Source organism: Elephantulus edwardii, unplaced genomic scaffold (assembly GCF_000299155.1).
Source record: "Elephantulus edwardii isolate Elephantulus edwardi_28Jun2011 unplaced genomic scaffold, EleEdw1.0 scaffold00017, whole genome shotgun sequence".
NCBI lineage: Eukaryota > Metazoa > Chordata > Mammalia > Macroscelidea > Macroscelididae > Elephantulus > Elephantulus edwardii.
Genome location: NW_006399767.1, coordinates 28,394,669 through 28,412,346, shown reverse-complemented (window position 1 = coordinate 28,412,346; position 17,678 = coordinate 28,394,669). Strand labels below are relative to the sequence as shown.

At 49.0% G+C, this 17,678-nt stretch overlaps 1 protein-coding gene across 1 annotated transcript; it reads right to left on the bottom strand.

The window, feature by feature from the left end:
* Window positions 1-3,829: 3,829 nt before the first annotated feature.
* IP6K3 (inositol hexakisphosphate kinase 3) lies at window positions 3,830-17,089 on the bottom strand. The gene is made up of 5 exons (XM_006882189.1): window positions 16,891-17,089; window positions 9,362-9,578; window positions 7,927-8,102; window positions 6,640-6,815; window positions 3,830-4,294 (listed from the first exon to the last, which is right to left on the bottom strand). Exons 1-5 carry the CDS (start codon window positions 17,087-17,089, stop codon window positions 3,830-3,832), a joined length of 1,233 nt encoding a protein of 410 aa, XP_006882251.1.
* Between the last annotated feature and the right edge of the window lie 589 nt (window positions 17,090-17,678).

Here is a 17,678-nt window from a genome sequence, read left to right as displayed (position 1 = left end):
TTCCAATTTTGCCAACACCATTTGTTAAAAAGGCTGTCGTTCCCCCACTTCACTGATTTCATCTCCTTGTCAAAGATCAGTTGACCATAGATAGATGTTGATCTCTGGATTCTCAATTCGATTCCATTGATCTATGTGTCTGTCATTGTACCAGTACCATGCTGTCTTTACCACTACGGCAGTGTGTTTTTAATTTTTTTTTTTTATTTCAATGAACATCTACAAAGATTTTGGAATTCCATTCATTCTTTGTTGCACTTTTCTCCCCTCCACACCCCGCCCCCCGTTCTCTCCTCTCCGTGAAAAGCAAAAGAAAAACTCCTTCATTGGTACACAATCCCCCCTGCACACCCCCCACCCCCACCCCCACCCCAAATATAATCCACTCTGCAACCCTCATTCCGTACTCTTATGATAAACATAATGCCCTAAAATAGAATACTTTTAAACTATTCTCTGGACTTTACTTGTTTTTATGGTGACAGCTCAGCATCACCTCTGTGATCACCCCCTGTAGCAATGGGCCTCCAGACCTTCTGCACCCATGGCTAGAGCTTTGTACAGGTGAGCATATGGCCCTCATTACCTGGTAAAATACTCATGATATTTTCATATGAGGGAGTTTACTGTCTTGTTAAATTAAAAGGTTCTTTAGGATAGTGACACTGTCTTGACACTTCCCTTGTTTATTGTACAGGTTTAGCCCTGTGTCATATGTTCCAGGCCTTGGTAACTATTTGTTGGATGGATAGATGGAAGGGAGGAAAGAAAACAAAAAGAAAGAACGAACAGGTTCATGATATAAAAAACCAAATGAATGAACTATGCAGCCCGCTTCTCAAGTAATCCCACCATCTGGCCTTATTCTGTTTCTCCTCTTCGCTGTCACTGCTCACCACAGAATCCCTATTCTTAGTGGGTTAATCTCTTCACAGACTCATGAGCATGTTGGACTTTTCCTTCTTTTTACTCCTTCTTTTCCTTCCCTGAAACCAAGCCCCAAACCCCTTCCTCACTCCTGTCATCATCCCTCCAGACTCTCTCCACCTCTAGCAGTTTTTGTGACATGTCTGCTCTCAGCCTCCTTTGTCACTTTAAACTGTAGGCCTGATCATCTGTTTCGTCCTCTGTCTTGTACTGTTTGTTGTCAGTTCATGGGTGTTGTTCTTGCCACCTTAACTAGAAGCTCCCCAAGAGCTGATTTTTGCTCCACAGTTAGCAGTATACATGTAATGATTTAAAAATTATCTCAAGATCTCTCACTCTTGGCCATTTTCAAGTGAAGATTGGAATAGAGACATGTGTACCCCACACTTTTCTTTTTTTTCCATACCTTTCTTCTCCCTCTTCCTAGGTCCTGAACACTTGCGGGTGGAAGTAGGGGAATGGGCTTACTCAGTTGTCTTTCTCTATCTGCTGAGCTGTGCATAAGAGTCTAGACTTAACTGAGTCCAGCATTCCTCCTATATAAAAATGATCTAACGCCAGTGGTCAGCTTTGTCTCTTTCTTTACAACAAATTATATTTTGGCAGAGACCTCTTCTGGAGGAGTTGGGAACTTAGGCAGGAGTTCAGATGACTGGAGAAGTGGAAGAAGATCTTATTTATACCTGGAGGGCGTCGTGGGGTAAAGGAATGGTGGTTGGAGGTCTCTTTGTGTGGACAGACAGCCTGCCCTAGGTATCTCATGCTGCTGTAGCAGAGTACCACAAGAGATGGCTTTAACAAACAGAAATGTGTTTTCTCACAGTTTAGGAAGCTTAGAAGTATAGATTCAGGGTGCCTGGTTTAGGGGAAAACTCTCTGTTGGCTCTGGAGGAAAGTTCCTGTCCCTTCTGAGTGTCTGTTCAGATGATCTTCATGTGACTTGAAATGTGTCTTCCCTGTCTCTGCTCTGCTTGCTGGTTTACTTTCTTTTATATCTCAGAAGAGGTTGAGTCATGATATACCCTACACTAATCCTGCCTCATTAGCATAACAAAGACAACCCATTCCTAAAAGGGATTATAACCACTGGCATAGATGCTAACACTTACAACAGGACATAATTCAGTGCACAGCACATCAGGGGGAGAGCAGTTTTGGCATAGTTAATGAATTGAATGGACCAGCCCCCAAAGACTTAAATTCCTGCTCATTACCTCCTTCCCATCCTCAAGCACATACCAGAAGATGCAGGGCTATGCGGAATCAGAAGCCAAGCAAGGCGACTTTGGACTTGGTTTTGTGGTATTAACTTCTCAAGCAAGGATGTGGCCCAGGACAAACAATAATTAGGTTTCCTTTTTGTCATTAGCAAATAATATGTTTTAGCCGAAGTCCCTTTTGCCACTCAGCATGCTTTGACTCACCTCTTTCACCATAGACACAGAGGATGCACATTAATCACATCATTACTCAGGCCAAACATAATTAGGCAGGTTAACCTGCTTTCAAATCCATATAATGTATTAAAAACTGAAACAAAAGTGAGGGTTTTTTCCTATTATCCAGGCCACTCTTTGCTTCTGGTAGTGTGGATTTTGGAAAGTTGATGGTAATTACCCCTGAGAATCTAAAAATTGTTGTTTAATCTTGCATTTTATAAGGTTCACATGAAAGGATCTCGTGCTTCTCAAGTCTTGTGCCGATCTGCCTTGCAGATACATGCAAATATTTTATTAGCCACCATTCCCCACCTAGGTTTCCCAAAGGACTGCAGGAAATTGGCGAACTGTTCTTGTCTTATACTCTAGTCACCCATAAATTCAAACCACCATACAGTGTGATGGTGAGAATAAACAAACAGAAAGGGTAATAAGGTGCACCAAGTAATCACTGGTGACCTGAGCAATTTTATTAACAAATTTATTTCCCTAATTGGGTAACGTATTTCAGTGCCTGACTCAAGGGCATTGTAATAGGTTTCCACACTGCAGAAGAAGGAATTAATTAGAACTGTTTGCTCTTTGTTCTGTATTTACACTTGTCCACCAGTATTGTAAACATTGCTCCTGGATTCCTCGGTCCTTCAGGCCTCCTTTCCGTGACTACCCCCCCCCCCCCGCAGGCCCTACCCCAAAATAAAGAAATAGAAACAAAGAATGTGGCTTAACTCTAGTGATTCCTCCAGTGTGCATTCCACCCCCACCAGAAGCTGCCTTTTCATGTTGGAAGCCTCTCTCTGGTCAGAATCTGACAGAAGCGCTTCCAAGAGGCCCCCAGAAGTCTGGAAGGAGAAGCCCTTTCTCCAGGCCAGATAGAGAACCTGAGGTCTCGATTTGTCAGGGCTGGGGTGTGAGAGTGTCCATGTCCATTCCGAATCTAGATTCAAAGCAAGGTGAGGCAGTCTAATTTGTCCCAGTTTGTCCTGCCCCACCTAAAACGCCTCTCAGGAAGATAAGAAGCATCCATTCTGTTAGCTCTGCCTGCCCTTGGAGCAGGCTGCCTGTGTGAACAGAAAACCCATGAGCATCAAGGCTTCTTCAAATAAATTTTTTTTTGCCTCCCAGCTTGTAAGGACTGCAGCATGACAAGACAGCATTTTGAGATGCAAATACTCTTGAATGTCATTGTAGTACTAGCCTCTGACTCAAACGACACTCTTCAGTGTTATTGAAAATGGCACAACTTCATACCAAATTATCCATGCTACAAGGTGCCAGGGTAAGAGGAATTACCACCAGAACTGGTTTCTTTAGCTGTTGTTCATATAGTCTGCCATATTTGGAAATGGCTTTTGAAGGTAGATAGGATAATTCGAGCTGAGCGGCGTCTAGACGACCCTTTCTACCAATAGGTCCCCTTTGAGATCTGTACCCTAGAAAAATCCATGTGCGCCCAGTGATTCTCATGCGCCTTCTTGGATGTCCTGCAAGATCTGGATGAGGTTTTCCAGGCCAAAAATAAAGCCAGGATCTGGTCCATCGTAGGTGGTGAGCTCATTCCAGGAGCCCTTGTACGTTGTGTGGGCAAAGTCGATCATCCTGATGTCAACTTTAGCGAGGTTTCCAGGGGAGCAATCATGGTCTGTCTGCGGGGCCTCTTGATGCAGGCCACTTGGGACTTTTTTGAGGGGTTCCTGCCCATCGTAGATGATGAGGAGAGAGCTGGAGTAGAAGCGGTATGAGCTCTGGCTCCTGATGACCAAGAGGAGGGCCTGGAGCTGGCGCAGAATGGGCTCCAGAAGCTCTGTGCGGAGGCGGGCCCCGTCGTGCAGGAACTGATGGAGGGTCTGCCTGAACCCCTCGACTGAGAGCTTCCTTCCGTAGTATTTGTCTTTGCAGAGAAAGTGCTGCTTATCTGTTTGATAAACCTTGCATTAAAAAGAAGAAAGAGAAAAATGTGAACAATTGCAAATTTAATAAGCAGCAACAGCAGCAGCAGCAGCAAGCCACCTCGCATCTGCTCTGGCTGCAGCGTCACAAGCTAACTTAATGTGTAAACAGATCTCCAGGAGACGTAGGGCTGGAGTGTTGGAATGAATGGCAGGACGATGTTCCATCAAGCACCAATGTTGCTCTTCTGTTTTAAAATGCTTTCTGTGCAAGTCTTTAATAGTAACCCAAGGTCTCCAGATCCTTCACCTTGCAGAGGTGACCCTCCACCCACGAGAACAAGACTTGGAGCGCCTCGCTTGTGAATTTCCAATGTCAGCCTCCAAATCATGATTTAAAACCTGGCGACTGGCCCTCTTAAATTCAAATATTAGCAAACCCGAGCTAGAAAGCTTCAGTAGGAATCTGAAATCACAGCCAATGGCCTTGGAAAGCCAACTAGATTAAATTTTCCCCAACAAAGTTTACAAAGTCCTTTCTCTGCAGATTTGAAGGAAACAGTAATGGCTCTTGGAGGTGGAGTGGGGTGAATAATGTGAAGATAAAAAGACTGAATCAGACATGGATAGAGTTTCCAGGCAGCCTCACGTAGCTGAGGGGGCTAGGGTGGAAGCGGAAAGCTCACGGTCCTATGGTGCTGGCGGCTCCCTTCCCTGGCACTTTCCCTTGTCATGTCTTGGCTAGTAGGAAGGAGCAGATGGAAGAGAGATGCTCATGGGGGGACAGTGGCAGCTACCCCGGTTTCATTCTAGTGTCACAGGCAGCAGTAGAAGCTGAACCAAGGCCAGCAGCAGGCATGGCTAGAGAGTGACTTGGCACACCTCGACCTGGCACACCTGGCCAGGGCTGCATGTACCTGGCCAGACAGCTCCTTAGGTCCTCCAGATTACATGATATGTTTACAGAGAGCCAATGTTGGAGAGAACCAGCACGATATGATAGACTCGGTGTTATCTTTGGAGGGCTAGAGATTGGCTGCTAAATTAGCTGTCATAAATACAGGACAGGCCTCACTTTCTAAATAAATCAGATCAATTTCAGAAGGTTGAAATCCAGAAAGAGATTTACCCTACAAATCATCACACTCCAATCTCTTGAGGACTGTATTCCAAGCCTTGCAAGGGACATCTGTGCAACAAATTTATAGACTCCACTTCCAGCTTCAAGGGGTGGCAGTTTCAATTAAGGAAAGCTATAACATTTACCATCAAAACGGTGTCTGGTTTTGCTTTTCAGTAGACAAGCCTATAAGAGTGAGTGAGTGGAGAAAGTTTATTTCCTCCCATTCTCCTGCAGCCCCTGCTATAAGCCACATTGGAGCAGCAAAAAATGAAGCATGGAATCTGAGCAATGGAAAAGTTAACCGCTCCTCTGATTGAATTTAGCAGATAACAGCCTTCCCACTTTGTTAACCAGATCAAGTAGCAAAAAATCAGCAGAAAAAGGTAGACTAGGAAGGGGGAATGGCTAATAAGAATTCAAAGAGCAAAGCTGCCTTATGGCCTCTGAGAAGAGGCTTCAGCTTTCTCTTTCTCTTGAATGGGAAAGCAGAATTCCTGGCATGCATAGAGCAGCTGTTTCTCTTCATTCTCTCCCCAACGTCAGCTCACACACTGTCATCAAAGGGCTACTCTCAACATGGACAGGACCCCTGCGGCCACTGTGGGAAGTTTCAGCTGCCAGAGACCAAGGCAGAGTTGGAAAATGGTGGATTTTCTACACCACTCGGCTGCTAACTGAAGGGTTTGTGGTTGGAACCACCTAGTGGTGCCAAGGAAGAAAGGCCTGGTGCTCTGCTCCTGTAAAGGCGGTAGCCAAGAAAATCCTGCAGAGCTCAGTCCTATTTTGTAATTGGTAAGGTCTCCATGAGTCAAAAGTGACTGAATGACAGTGGAGTTTTTTATTTCTTTATCCTAAAGGGTTCGTTCCTAGGTGATGCAAGCAGTTAATGTGCTTGGCTGCTAAAGGAAAAGTTTAGAACACCTTCAGAAGTGCCTCAGAAGAAAGTCCTGGGTATCTACTTCATCTCTAAATCAGCCTTGGGAACCCTGGTGAGCACAGTTCTGCTCAGGAACACATGGGATCTTGTGAGTTGGGATCGATTTGACAGCATCCGGTACTAGTTTATCCTGCTCTTAACTCTACTGTAGCATATTCCAGAATAGCATTTTCTTGTTGACATAGCAGTGCCTGACCCTCTCCACTGCTGTTCCTCTAACTAATGTGAAAGATAGGTAGGGGGCAGTGGTGCCAGGTGGAGACACACGTGCCTCCCCCCTCCCCCGTGGACACGCCACCCTCCCTGTGGCCCCCTGCCACCCACCTGCATGCCGCAGATGCGCACACCCAGGCAGGCGGAGGTACTCTGTGCACACTTCCTCATGTGGCGGGCCTTCTTCTCCTCTGACGCATCGTCTCCATGCTGCCGCGTCCCCATCTTCAGGTCCAGGATGCAGGGATGCTTGTACTGTGACACCACATTTTCCAGCAGCAAGAACCCTTGTCATGCTAAGTCAAGGAGGGCTCCAGGGACATAAAGGCCACTGCCCCCAGGAGGCCAGCATGCCTCAGAAGCTTCCTGGAAATTCCCAGCTCTGAGCATCCTCCCTTCTCCCTCGTTGCTTCCATTATAGACAAGCCCATTGCTGCTAATAAGAACACAACATACTAACTTTGTAGGCTGCTTTAATAAGTCCATTTATTTATGGGGACTTTATGAGTATACAGGGTCTCCCCCCCTCTACCTTTTCCTTTTTGCTCTTAGGTAGAATTTAAAAGTAGGCATGAAATCCCTGACAGACTATGCCCAATTTACATTTTATGGCAGAAAATCATAAGGCTAAAACCTCAAGTCACTGAATGGGCCAATACCTTTTGGGAGAAGTGGCTTGATGTTAGTTTCAGAGATGAGTTGCAGGAATATTAATTTCGGCAGAGTAATTATCCTGCAAAAGCTTCTTAGGGATTACGGTTGCAGATGTGTTTTCGTAAATACTGTGAAACCAGCCACCCATTTGCAGGAAGAGCCAGCAGTGATGAAAGGGTATTTCAAGCCTGTATTTGCTCACGGGGACCATGGCAGCCCAATGGGATTCCACATCCCTTGAGAGGCCCCGCTATGGGAGCTTCTCTAAGGAAGAACCACCCTTTTGAGAAGATGCCAGAAGGAAGAGTTTGGATGGAAGGGATGTTGAGGTGGGGGACCCAGTGAGACCTCCGAGCCTCTGCCATCCACAGACAGGGTGGCAGCAGTCATCCCTGTGTACCCAGAGAAATGCCCAGCCCAGTCTCACTGCCGTGATGACAGAGGTCCAGCCAATGGCCCTATTCAGGGTACTGTATTCAGCCTAATTTCTCATTCTGTTGTCCATACACTGACTTTTCTTTAGGGAGAGGGAACTGATTTCTTTTAGGCTTCGGGTTTGAGGGCTTGTGCCTTCAAATTCTCCCTCACATCTCTCTCTCTCCCTGTCTCCTCCTGCTGCAGCTCTGTGTGTGAGTGAGTGGGTTGGTGGGTGGATGTGTGTGTCTGTGCTTCTCTCCATTTGTCCTCTTTTCTCTCCTTCTTTGTCCCCTGCCCTTCCCCTTCTTGCTCCTCATGCAAGGATACGGTGGCGTTTGTTCTCCGGGTACTCAGAGCACAGGCGCGTCAGATGTGCCTGGTGGCAGTGCAGGCCCCACGGGTTGAAGCTCCTCTTCTCAGCCTGCTTCCCACTGGCTTCTTCCACCAGTGAGGAAACTTTGGCACTGAAATGGAACTCAGACCTCAGAAGTGCCTTGGCCGGGCTGGTGAGGGAAACACAAGGCACATTAGGGAAGCTGTAGCCTCCTCTGTGCTGGGTTCTGACACAGGCTGCCCCGGATGACTGGGCTCCAGATGGCTTTTGCCAAGGTGCCCACAGATGCCTGGCTGGAAGTCCTTTCCCACCCAGTTCATGTCCTTGGAGCCTGGCAGACCACATGGGAACCCTATGGGGGATTTCTCCGAACTCGAGAATCATTTATGAAGGTGGGTCACCCTCATAGAGGGCTGAGGTAGTTTACATTCACTTTCAAGTGTCCGAGATGAATTCATACTTGAGGCAGCTCAGTTTGGAGACAGCTGCCTACCCACCCTGTTACCCCTTGGATTCAGAAGACCTGAATTCTAGGCTTTGTTATTGTGGCACGCCGCCACCTTCTCTGCACCTCAGTACCTTCACTGGTGAAATAGAACAAGTCCTCCACCTCCTGCAGAGGACTGCAGGGAGGGTCTTGTGGGCCAGTGGACCCTACCATCTCTTGGAAGTCTCAGAATGCCACAGTGGGCGTGGGCGCGGGGTGGGGGGGCTCCCTGCGCCTTTGTCCACTGCCCCATGCCTGCCCTCCTCTGCAGCTTGGCTTCCCCATCTGTGAAATGGAGATAGTGTACCCGCTTCCTGAAGTGGAGCCAAGAGGCTTAATTAGATCTGCTGCGTTCCTTAGGGAAGGGAGGTATTTTCATTGTATTAACTCCTTTTTGTTTCCCATAAATGTTTTAAAAGTCCCCAGGGAGGCCTTTCTGTTTGAGAAAGGTCAGCTCGCTTTTGCGGTGTTTTTGGCGACCTCTCCACGGACCTCGGATCCCTGTGCCTCTCCCTGGATAGCCTCTCCCGGGCCTGTCCCAAAGGCAGAGCAGAGGGACCACTTCTGAGGGAAGCCAGCCCCACTTTCTCTTTATAGAAACTGTTCTAACATCCCTGCTCTGCACATCCCCCTCCTCTCAGAGATACTTCATGGTCTCAGTGAAACAGGTATTTAATTAGACAAATATGTGCCAAATACCCACTCTGTATAGCATACTGCCTTCACATCAACTTTGGAGATAAAATTCGTTGTAATCTCTCCCTCTAGAAGGGGCATAAAAGAAAATGCATTCTTTTCTCGGGTCACATTAGTTATTCTAGACAGACCCCGCGTCTGAATTTCTCATTTTCCCAGCTGGAGCCCTAACGGGGGAGCCAGCTGCCAGCCTGGGGTGCAGGTGGGAGCCTCCGGACCCTGTCAGCCTGCTGCAGGGTCCTCACCTCTCCTTGAATGAGTGTGCCAGCTGGGTGTGCTGCCACTTGGTGAGGGCGTGGGCACCGCTAGTGATGCTCCCTGTAGTCTTCTGGAACGTCTGCCAAATCGCCACTGCGGCCGACTCGGTGGAGACCTTGAAGGCCCCCTGATTCTCCTTGAGTGGGTTGGCAACCAGGCTGAGGCAGCCCCTGCTGTCTCTCTGGAGGTGCACTGTAATGGTGCCTGCAAAACATGAGGGGCAGGGAGGGGAAAGGTCACCTCAAGTGACATTGGTGATGTCATTGTGAACTGTAGTTTAATGACCATACCAAACCTCCTTCCCTCCCACCCCCCAGAGTTCCTCTCTCCAGGAAGAGTGATGGCGGCTGGCCTGGTTTAACCTGAACCCAGTCCTGTTCCAGAATGAACCCAGAGCCAACTCATAGGTCACAGAAAATAGCCTCAGGCTAATATTGACATAGGTCCCTTTATGTTTCAAACAACGCCAGCCCAAAGCATTCCTGCATTTCAGGTCCTCTATGCAGTCACACCATCCCAGGCCCACCATAGCCCATCCAACTGGGAACATTGGGACTGCTGGTCTTCTGTGAGGAGGGCCTGGGTCTGGTGCGCTGGTTAGGGCCAAGGCAGGAGGAATGGGGCATGTTCTTGTGGAGTGGCAATCAGTTGGCACCCAGTGCCTTTCTCCTTTGCTACCCCCACTGTCCTTTCTCCCCACTCCATTCTTCTTTGCTAGCCAGCTTCTTCCAGGGAATCTTCTGTAAATAGCCTCTGGGGCTTAGGCCTCCCAGTTGGCCCTTCATTTACCTCCTCCCTGTGTCTGACTTTATATTTGGTCATTTCCATAGGATAGAAGCATCAGCGGAAGATTGTTCTTGGATATGAAGCTAAGACGTGTGAGATTTCCCCAGCTGATGTTCCTTGCTGACCATCAGTGTTTGTAATCAAGGCACAACATCCTATTCCAGTCACTGCTTGTGAAAGTGGAGAGTGCACAGAAACCCATTTAACACGTGCTAATTGGTCTTTTCCAGGATCTTGGGCAGGTTGGTAATTAGCTCTGACAACTACACTAATGCTTCTGTGGCCACTTCTTCCTAGACTCTTTCCTCTGGTGGCAGAGCCTAGGCCTTCCTCCATGAGGTATAGCACCTAGTGGATGTCCAGCCTTTCAGAGTTCTCCAGGAGCAGAATGATATTCTTTGCGGTGGTTCAGGAGACAGCCATACAGATGGTTTTGTGAGAACTCTTGTCTCTAAAGGATGTGTCCCTTTTTGCTCTGTAGCTGATGCTGTGAATATTGTTTGTTTCCTCTCCCATCCGATCCAAAATCTCTCCACCTTGCTCTATGTCTGAAAGGCTGATCCTACGCAGTATACCAGTGGATCTTCTTGCTTTCTGCTGTCCCAGTGAGTTTGGCCAATGGGAGGCACTAGCAGAAATGGGACACTGAGAGGAGAAAGCTTGGGGTCTGTATTCACTGCTTCTTCCCTGTTCGTGGTAGTACTGGCTATGCCTGGAGATGGGCTCAGGCCTACAGGTAGTGACAGCTTCCACCCCTAAGTCACTAGTCCCTGTGTCCATACCACCCCATGCTCCCTTAATCCTGCATGTTGTTGTTGTTGTTGTTATGTGCCGTCAAGTCGCCTGAGACTCATAGCGACCCTATGTACAACAGCCCTAAACTCCGCTCTGTCCTGTGCCAATCGCACTGTCTCCGACACTCCCATCCCAATTATCCCAGTCACTGAATCAATCCACCTCATAGAGGGCCTTCCTCTCCTGTGCTGTCCCTCCACCCTCCCAAGCATGATGTCCCTCTCTAAGGACCGGTCTCTCCTCACAACATGTCCAAAGTATGTTAGACAGAGCCTCAGAATCCTTGCCTCCAAGGAGCCACCCGGTTTAACCCTTTCCAGGACAAATCTGTTTGTTTTCCTAGCAGTCCATGGTATTCTCAATACTCTTCTCCAGCACCACAGCTCAAAGGCATCAATTCTCCTTCTGTCCTCCTTGGTCATTGTCCAACTCTCTGATGCATAACAAGTGATTGGGAAGACCAAAGCCTGTATCAGACGCACCTTAGTCTCCAGAGAGACACAATTGCTCTTCAGTACTTTGGAGAGGTCCCTAACAGCAGACTTTCCCATGGCAATGCGCCTTTTAATTTCCTGGCTGCTGGTGCCAAGACTGTTGACTATGGAGCCAAGCAAACTAAAGCTGTGTACAATCTCAATCTCTTCACCATCCATCCTGATGCTTCCAATTGGTCCAGTGGTGAGAATCTTTGTCTTCTTGGCATTGAACCTCTGTCCATATTGTAGGCTGCAGTCCTTGACACTCTGCAGCAGGTGCTTCAGATCCTCTTCAGTTTCAGCAAGCAGGGTTGTGTCATCCGCATAACGCAGATTGTTGATAAATCGTCCACCAATCTTGACCCCACATTTCTCCTCATAGAGCCCAGCCTCCTGGATAATCTGTTCTGCATATAGGTTGGAAAGGTATGGAGATAGGATGCATGCCTGGTGTACGCCCTTCCCAATTTTGAACCATGCAGTGTTCCCTTGCTCTGTTCTGACGACTGCCTCCTGGTCCAAGTATAAGTTTCGCATTAGAACGATCAAGTGTTCTGAGATTCCCATTCTTCTCATCCTGCATACACTTCTGTAAATGGTCCGTTTGAACTTTCTTCAGTTTTATCCTTTGGAATGCTCCATTCCTGTCTTGCAGGACAGGGCTGCAAATGACCATGTTCTCTTAAGCTCTTTCTCTTCTCTTTTCACCTAGATGTCATAGAGCCCCCATCCTTAGCAACATTTTCAGATCGGCCTTGAAGTCTCTGAGGTGACCACTGTGGTCACCTTCTCAGAGCAAGCTGTCACTGCTACTGAACAAGCAGGGAAGGCAGCTGATGTCTCTCCACGTGTCTCTGTCCAGGCTGGTCCAGGCAGACACTCATTTCGGGGGCTGCATTGTAATTCAGCAGGCAAGGGTGGTGAGGGTGAAACTTTTATCTCAGACCCTCTTGGTGTGTAGGACAGGACATCACGCTTGGAAAAGTAGAGGGCCAGCGAAAGAGAAGACGAGCTGGACTGATAAAATGACTGCAGCGGTAAGCTTAACACACAGCAGAGATTGTGAGGATGGCACAGGGTTGGGCGGAGTGTGGATTTGTGGTACGTAAGGTTCACTCTAAGTTGGAATTGTCTTGACAGCACTACCAACTACTGTAATTCGGCAAGCTGCTCTGTGATCCAGCAGGGCCTTGCTCAGCGGTCTCCCTGGGCCAGGCCTGTCGTCTCAGATTCCCAGCACCCTAGTTTTGCAACCTGAGCATGACATTCATAGCTCTCCTGGCTCCTAAAAAAACAAAAAACCTCAAAAAAAAACCCCTCCACTTTTACTCACCCCACCCCAGGCTCCTCTGCTTTGTGAAGTAATAAGGATAAATACAGCAGTGCTCTACACCAGCCTGGCATTTTACCGTTTACTCGAACATTGGCTTATTGGCTTTCATCCCTAAGTCTGTCCCGTTACGGCTCTTTGGTTACAGCAGGTCCGGGAAATAATCATCATAGTAACTATCAGGTCTCTTAAGCCTAATATACAACAACTCTGTTCTAGGTATCTTTCATTTGTTACTTCTAAGTTACAAGAAGCCCATAAGACAGTTGTCTGTGGACACTGAGACTCAGAGATTAGATAACTTGCCCAGGGCTACTCAGTTGGCAAGAGGGCCACACCAGACATGGATATAAAGAGGAACAAGCTGTTTGTTACAGGGAACCTTTGACCAAGGACTAGGTGAAGGTCTGGTGTCATGCTTGTGTTTACCCTGAAGGTAGGTGGGGAACACTCTTGCTGCATCCCCAGTCACATTTGTGCTGGATCACTTTGTTCCATGGAAGAGAACAGAGAAGCCACAATTCCCCACCCCATCAAAGGGTCATCAGCACAGAGTACTGGGAACTTCAAGAACTCAAGGACAAGATGTTTATAGTTTTAGTTGTTTCCTCTGTCAGGACAGTTGCTGGCTTGTTTCAAGGAGGAGGACTGATCTTCTAGAAACCAAAACTAGATCCCAGATCATATCCTCATAGGTCCAGAAAGGGGAGAGTGCACTGGCCTTGTGAGCATGTCTTTGGGGGAGCTCAAAGGCCTCCTAGCTGCCCCAGGAGGCCAGAAAGTATGTTTCCCAAGGGCAGGGCCTGTCCACATCTTTAGTGTTGAGGCCTGTGGCCTTTCTACTTGTGCAATTAGCATGAAGATATGGCAACAGGCCCACCCAAAATCAGTGTGTCAGGGTGCCCCAAGCCCAGGAGGCCTTCCTAGGGGGATAAGAGGTGTGACCTTTCTCCACATCTTCAGGCTCCATCTGGGGTCTGAGTGTCTGAATAAATACAGGAGAGCAGAGGTGCACGTAACCCCAAACCAATAAAATGCAAAAGTCATTTCTGTTTCTCATATTTTCAGAGCTATGCAGCTAGACTCTGTGCTCGCGCTCCTGCCTTCTCTCCTGCCTGACTGTCCCTGTGTCTGCCTCGCCCTTTCTCACATGCACATCCCTCTGTGGCTCAGCCTAGCCCTTTGCTCCAAAGCCCGAGACCTGCTGCGTGGGACTGAGGGCAAACCAGCCCGCAAATCATCTCCAGTCACCTGCTCTTGACAAGAGCCACTTATCAGCAGGATCCAAATGGCTTGGTTATTCTTTTAACCAAGTCAGGCTGGCCTTCAGTTTACTCTGTCCTGGGGGCTGTGGGGACAGGCACTCACTGTCACTGGCAGAGTGGGAACCTGGCCAGAGCCCCTCTGTCAGCTTGCCAGCAACCTTCCCTTACAAAAAAACCCTAATAAAAAAAAATAAATAAAGAACCCAAACAAAACCCTAAAAAACCCAAAACCCAACCAACCTCGGAGCCAGACAAGAGTGCTTGTCATGCCTGGAGCATCTCGGCAATTTCGGTTTGGCGGAGTCACTTCCTGAGCCTCTGTGAATATTCTGTCATGCATTTATTTTTAAGCTTGCGAGAACATCTACTTGCCACTGTCTGTAATATGAATCTGGCTCAACTGTTAACAAGCTGGACCTTGGGGTATGTCCTCATGTGCCCCGGCAGACGGGGAAACAGTGATTGCAGCCCTCAGATGCTGCCAGGCCCCAGGAGCTCTGAAAAAGGCCCAGGGAGAGATTCCGACGATGGGACGGCGAGACCCTGCCCAGCCTTCTCCCTGATGCCATCACAGAGTAGGCCAGCAAGGAGGAAGAGGGTGTCCCCCATCATGTGCCGTAGCTCCTTCACAAACTGTCCTATTGTGGAGGGAAAAGAAGACAGACCCCCCTGGAAATCTTATGGGTATTCAGACCTCCCTGACCTGAGGCTATTAGCTGGGTGACTCTGGGAACATCACACCCCTTTCCTCGTTGGTCTAGGTGACCCCCTGAGCGCTGACATCCTGGCAGTCCATCTCCTAAATGACCATGTAGCTGGGAGCTGGAGAGCCTGCATGGCCAAGAGTCCGGACTCTGGAGCCAAACTCCAGGGTTTGAATCCTGGTTCTACCTCTAAAACAGGCAAGGCAGGAGACTGCCCTGTACTGCGGTGTCCTCATCTGTGAGGTGGGGCTGATAATCTCCACGGGCCACTGTGAGGGCTCCGTGAATTAGTATGTGGGAGCTGCTGACTGTGGTGTCTGACACGGAGTGAGGACTGAGGGTTAGCTGAGGATATTATTTATTAGGCAAAACAGCACATCCTGACAGCACTTTGGGGACCCTTTTCTGTTCCTGTCTAAAACCTGACCTCAATATCTCTCCGCCTGCCTCTCCCCAGGTGTCTAAAAATGAGAAGATCCTGGTTCTTGGACTCTTCTCTAGTCTCCTTCAGTGTGCACATTTTGTTATATGGTCCCATGTTCTGGTCAGTGAATTTCCACTTCTGCTCCATTACAGTCTCACATTTGGGCATCACTCCAGCCTCACCCTGACCACAGGCAGGGTTGGTGGTCAGCTGTGTGGCTGTGTGGATTCCTGAGGGTGCCAGCAAGACCCTGTCCCAGTTTCCTCCCTCCTGGCTTATAAACATCACATCCTGTGTGTGGGAAGCCCTGAAGGCAGGTGGTGGAGCCTCCCTGTAGGCTGTGATGCGCTAGTTATGACACCTTGCCTCAAATTGATTTCTCCAGTTCGCACAGTCCTGATGGGTGAGCGCCCAGAACAGGGACAAGGGCAGAAGTCTAGCCCAGCCTCTCGGACTTGCCTGTGTTGCCTGCTGCCTGCGGCTGCTGTGTCAAACAAGTGTGAAATGCAGCTGGCAGGAGGCCACCCCATGCAAGGTCCTGCCATCCCTTTGCTGGGTTGTGTTCAGTCACAAAAAGACAGGCATTAGTTCCAGTGGGTGCTTTGACAAGATGAACAGTGACCCTCAACCACTGGGTAACCCCAGGCCTCTGGACCTGAAGAACCCTGGGAGGCGGCAGAGCCAGGGGAGACAGAGGAAGCCTGCCCAGGCAGCGGACTGGCCATCCCCGATCTCTTGAGAAAGGACGTGAACTGGGGTCCTGTGTATGATGCTGATCGGTCTTGTCTTGATCTCAGGAGGTCCACGCAGGAGGGACGGAAGTTCAGGCAAGTGTGAAACGGTGCTGAAAGCAAGGCCCTGGCCTTGAGGCTTTGACCGCCCGGTGCCTCCCTATCTGCAGCATGTCAAGTAGAGTCCCAGCCCTGCGGCTGGGGCTCTCATTCTGAAGGTTCAGGACAGGGCCTAGAAACCTGCATTTAGCACTCACAGGCACCCCAGTGATTCTGGCTCCTCCCACATCACACTTTGAGAATTGATGATAGAGATAATGATGGCGATAGCTCTGTCATTTCCACTTATCTTATTCATGGAGTTCCTGACAGAACCAGTAGATAATATCATTGCCTGCACCACAGAGAGTTGGACAGTAAGGGCAGAGTGTAAAGTCATGAACTCTAACATCCTTTAAAGAAGGCCTTTCCTTTGAGCCTTAGTCCCATCTCCAGGCCTGGCCTCCTGACAAAATCATCGGCCAAGCCTGGTGAACCTCACTTATTGGAAGTTGGAGGTAGATGAAACAGCTTGCACTGGAGTCTGGAGGCCTCCATAGTTATCCTCCTGCCTGGAAAACCCATCTCCATGTCCTGGCTAGGCCTCTTGAGGGAGGTTAACGTGCCCTCCATCTGTCCTGTGTTTGCCAGCCATGGTCAGGTGACCTGGCCATGACACCTTCCACAGCACAGACCTGAAGTCTCATCATCAGCCTGGGCCTGGGGTGTCCTTCTGTTCCATTCTCCGTTCCTCAAAGCCTGGCAGCCTGCACTAGTTTGCAGGAAAGCCAAATGACATTCAGCGCTAGACCTGGAGGCTTTAGGAGTTCAGAGCGAGGGCAATTAAGACTCAGCTTCTGTGGTGGGAGAGGGGCATGTCTCCATGGCAACCACACATACACACCCGGGGCTGGTGGATGTGCGGATAAGCCCTTCTGATGTGTAGGTTGACACCTGGACACTCACCTTTGTACTGAGGAGTGAACCGCTTCATGGCCAGCGGAAGGGACTCATAGAACCTCTGCTCCTGCGAGATGAGAGGCTTGCACACGGTGTGTTCGTCGTACTGCAGTACGCTCAGGTGCCCCCCAACCTGGTGCAGGAAGGGCTCTAGCTGCACGCCCATTCTTTTGTCTCCAGTGTCCATGCTGTCCTGCACGACCATGGTGGGTGGCACGGGGAGTAGGCTGCCCGACAGAGTCCACGTGAAGAAGTAGCAGCTCTTGGACACAGCTCTGGGCTGTCAGCAGTCCTCAGCTCCTTCCTCCTTGGCCTTTATTGCTTGTAGGACAGTGCTTTCCCTCTGCACACTCTCTGGGGGTCTCTGGAAAGCAGAGGAAGAAGATGGAAATCATGAGGCTGGTGATGTCCTAGGGGAGGACGCCCAGCCACTGTCCAGAGCAGGTTCCTCAACATAATTAAATGTTTGTATTGTTGTTGTTATGTGTTGTCAAGTCACCTGCCACCCATAGCGACCCTACGCCCAGCAGCTCTGAAGCCTGCCCTGTCCTGAGCCAGTCTCACTGATTCCGACTCATCAACCCCCATCGCCCCAGTCACTGTGTCAATCCATCTCTTCCAGGCTCTTCCTCCCTTGCGCTGCCCCTCCACCCTTCCGAGCAGGATGTCCTTCTCCAAGAACTGGACCTATTTAAATACAACTGTCAATATGCTTTGACTACTTCTGGAATGAGGTCTGGTGACCTAGTGGTAAAGAGCTGCGCTACCAACCCGAAGGCATGCTGTTCGAATCC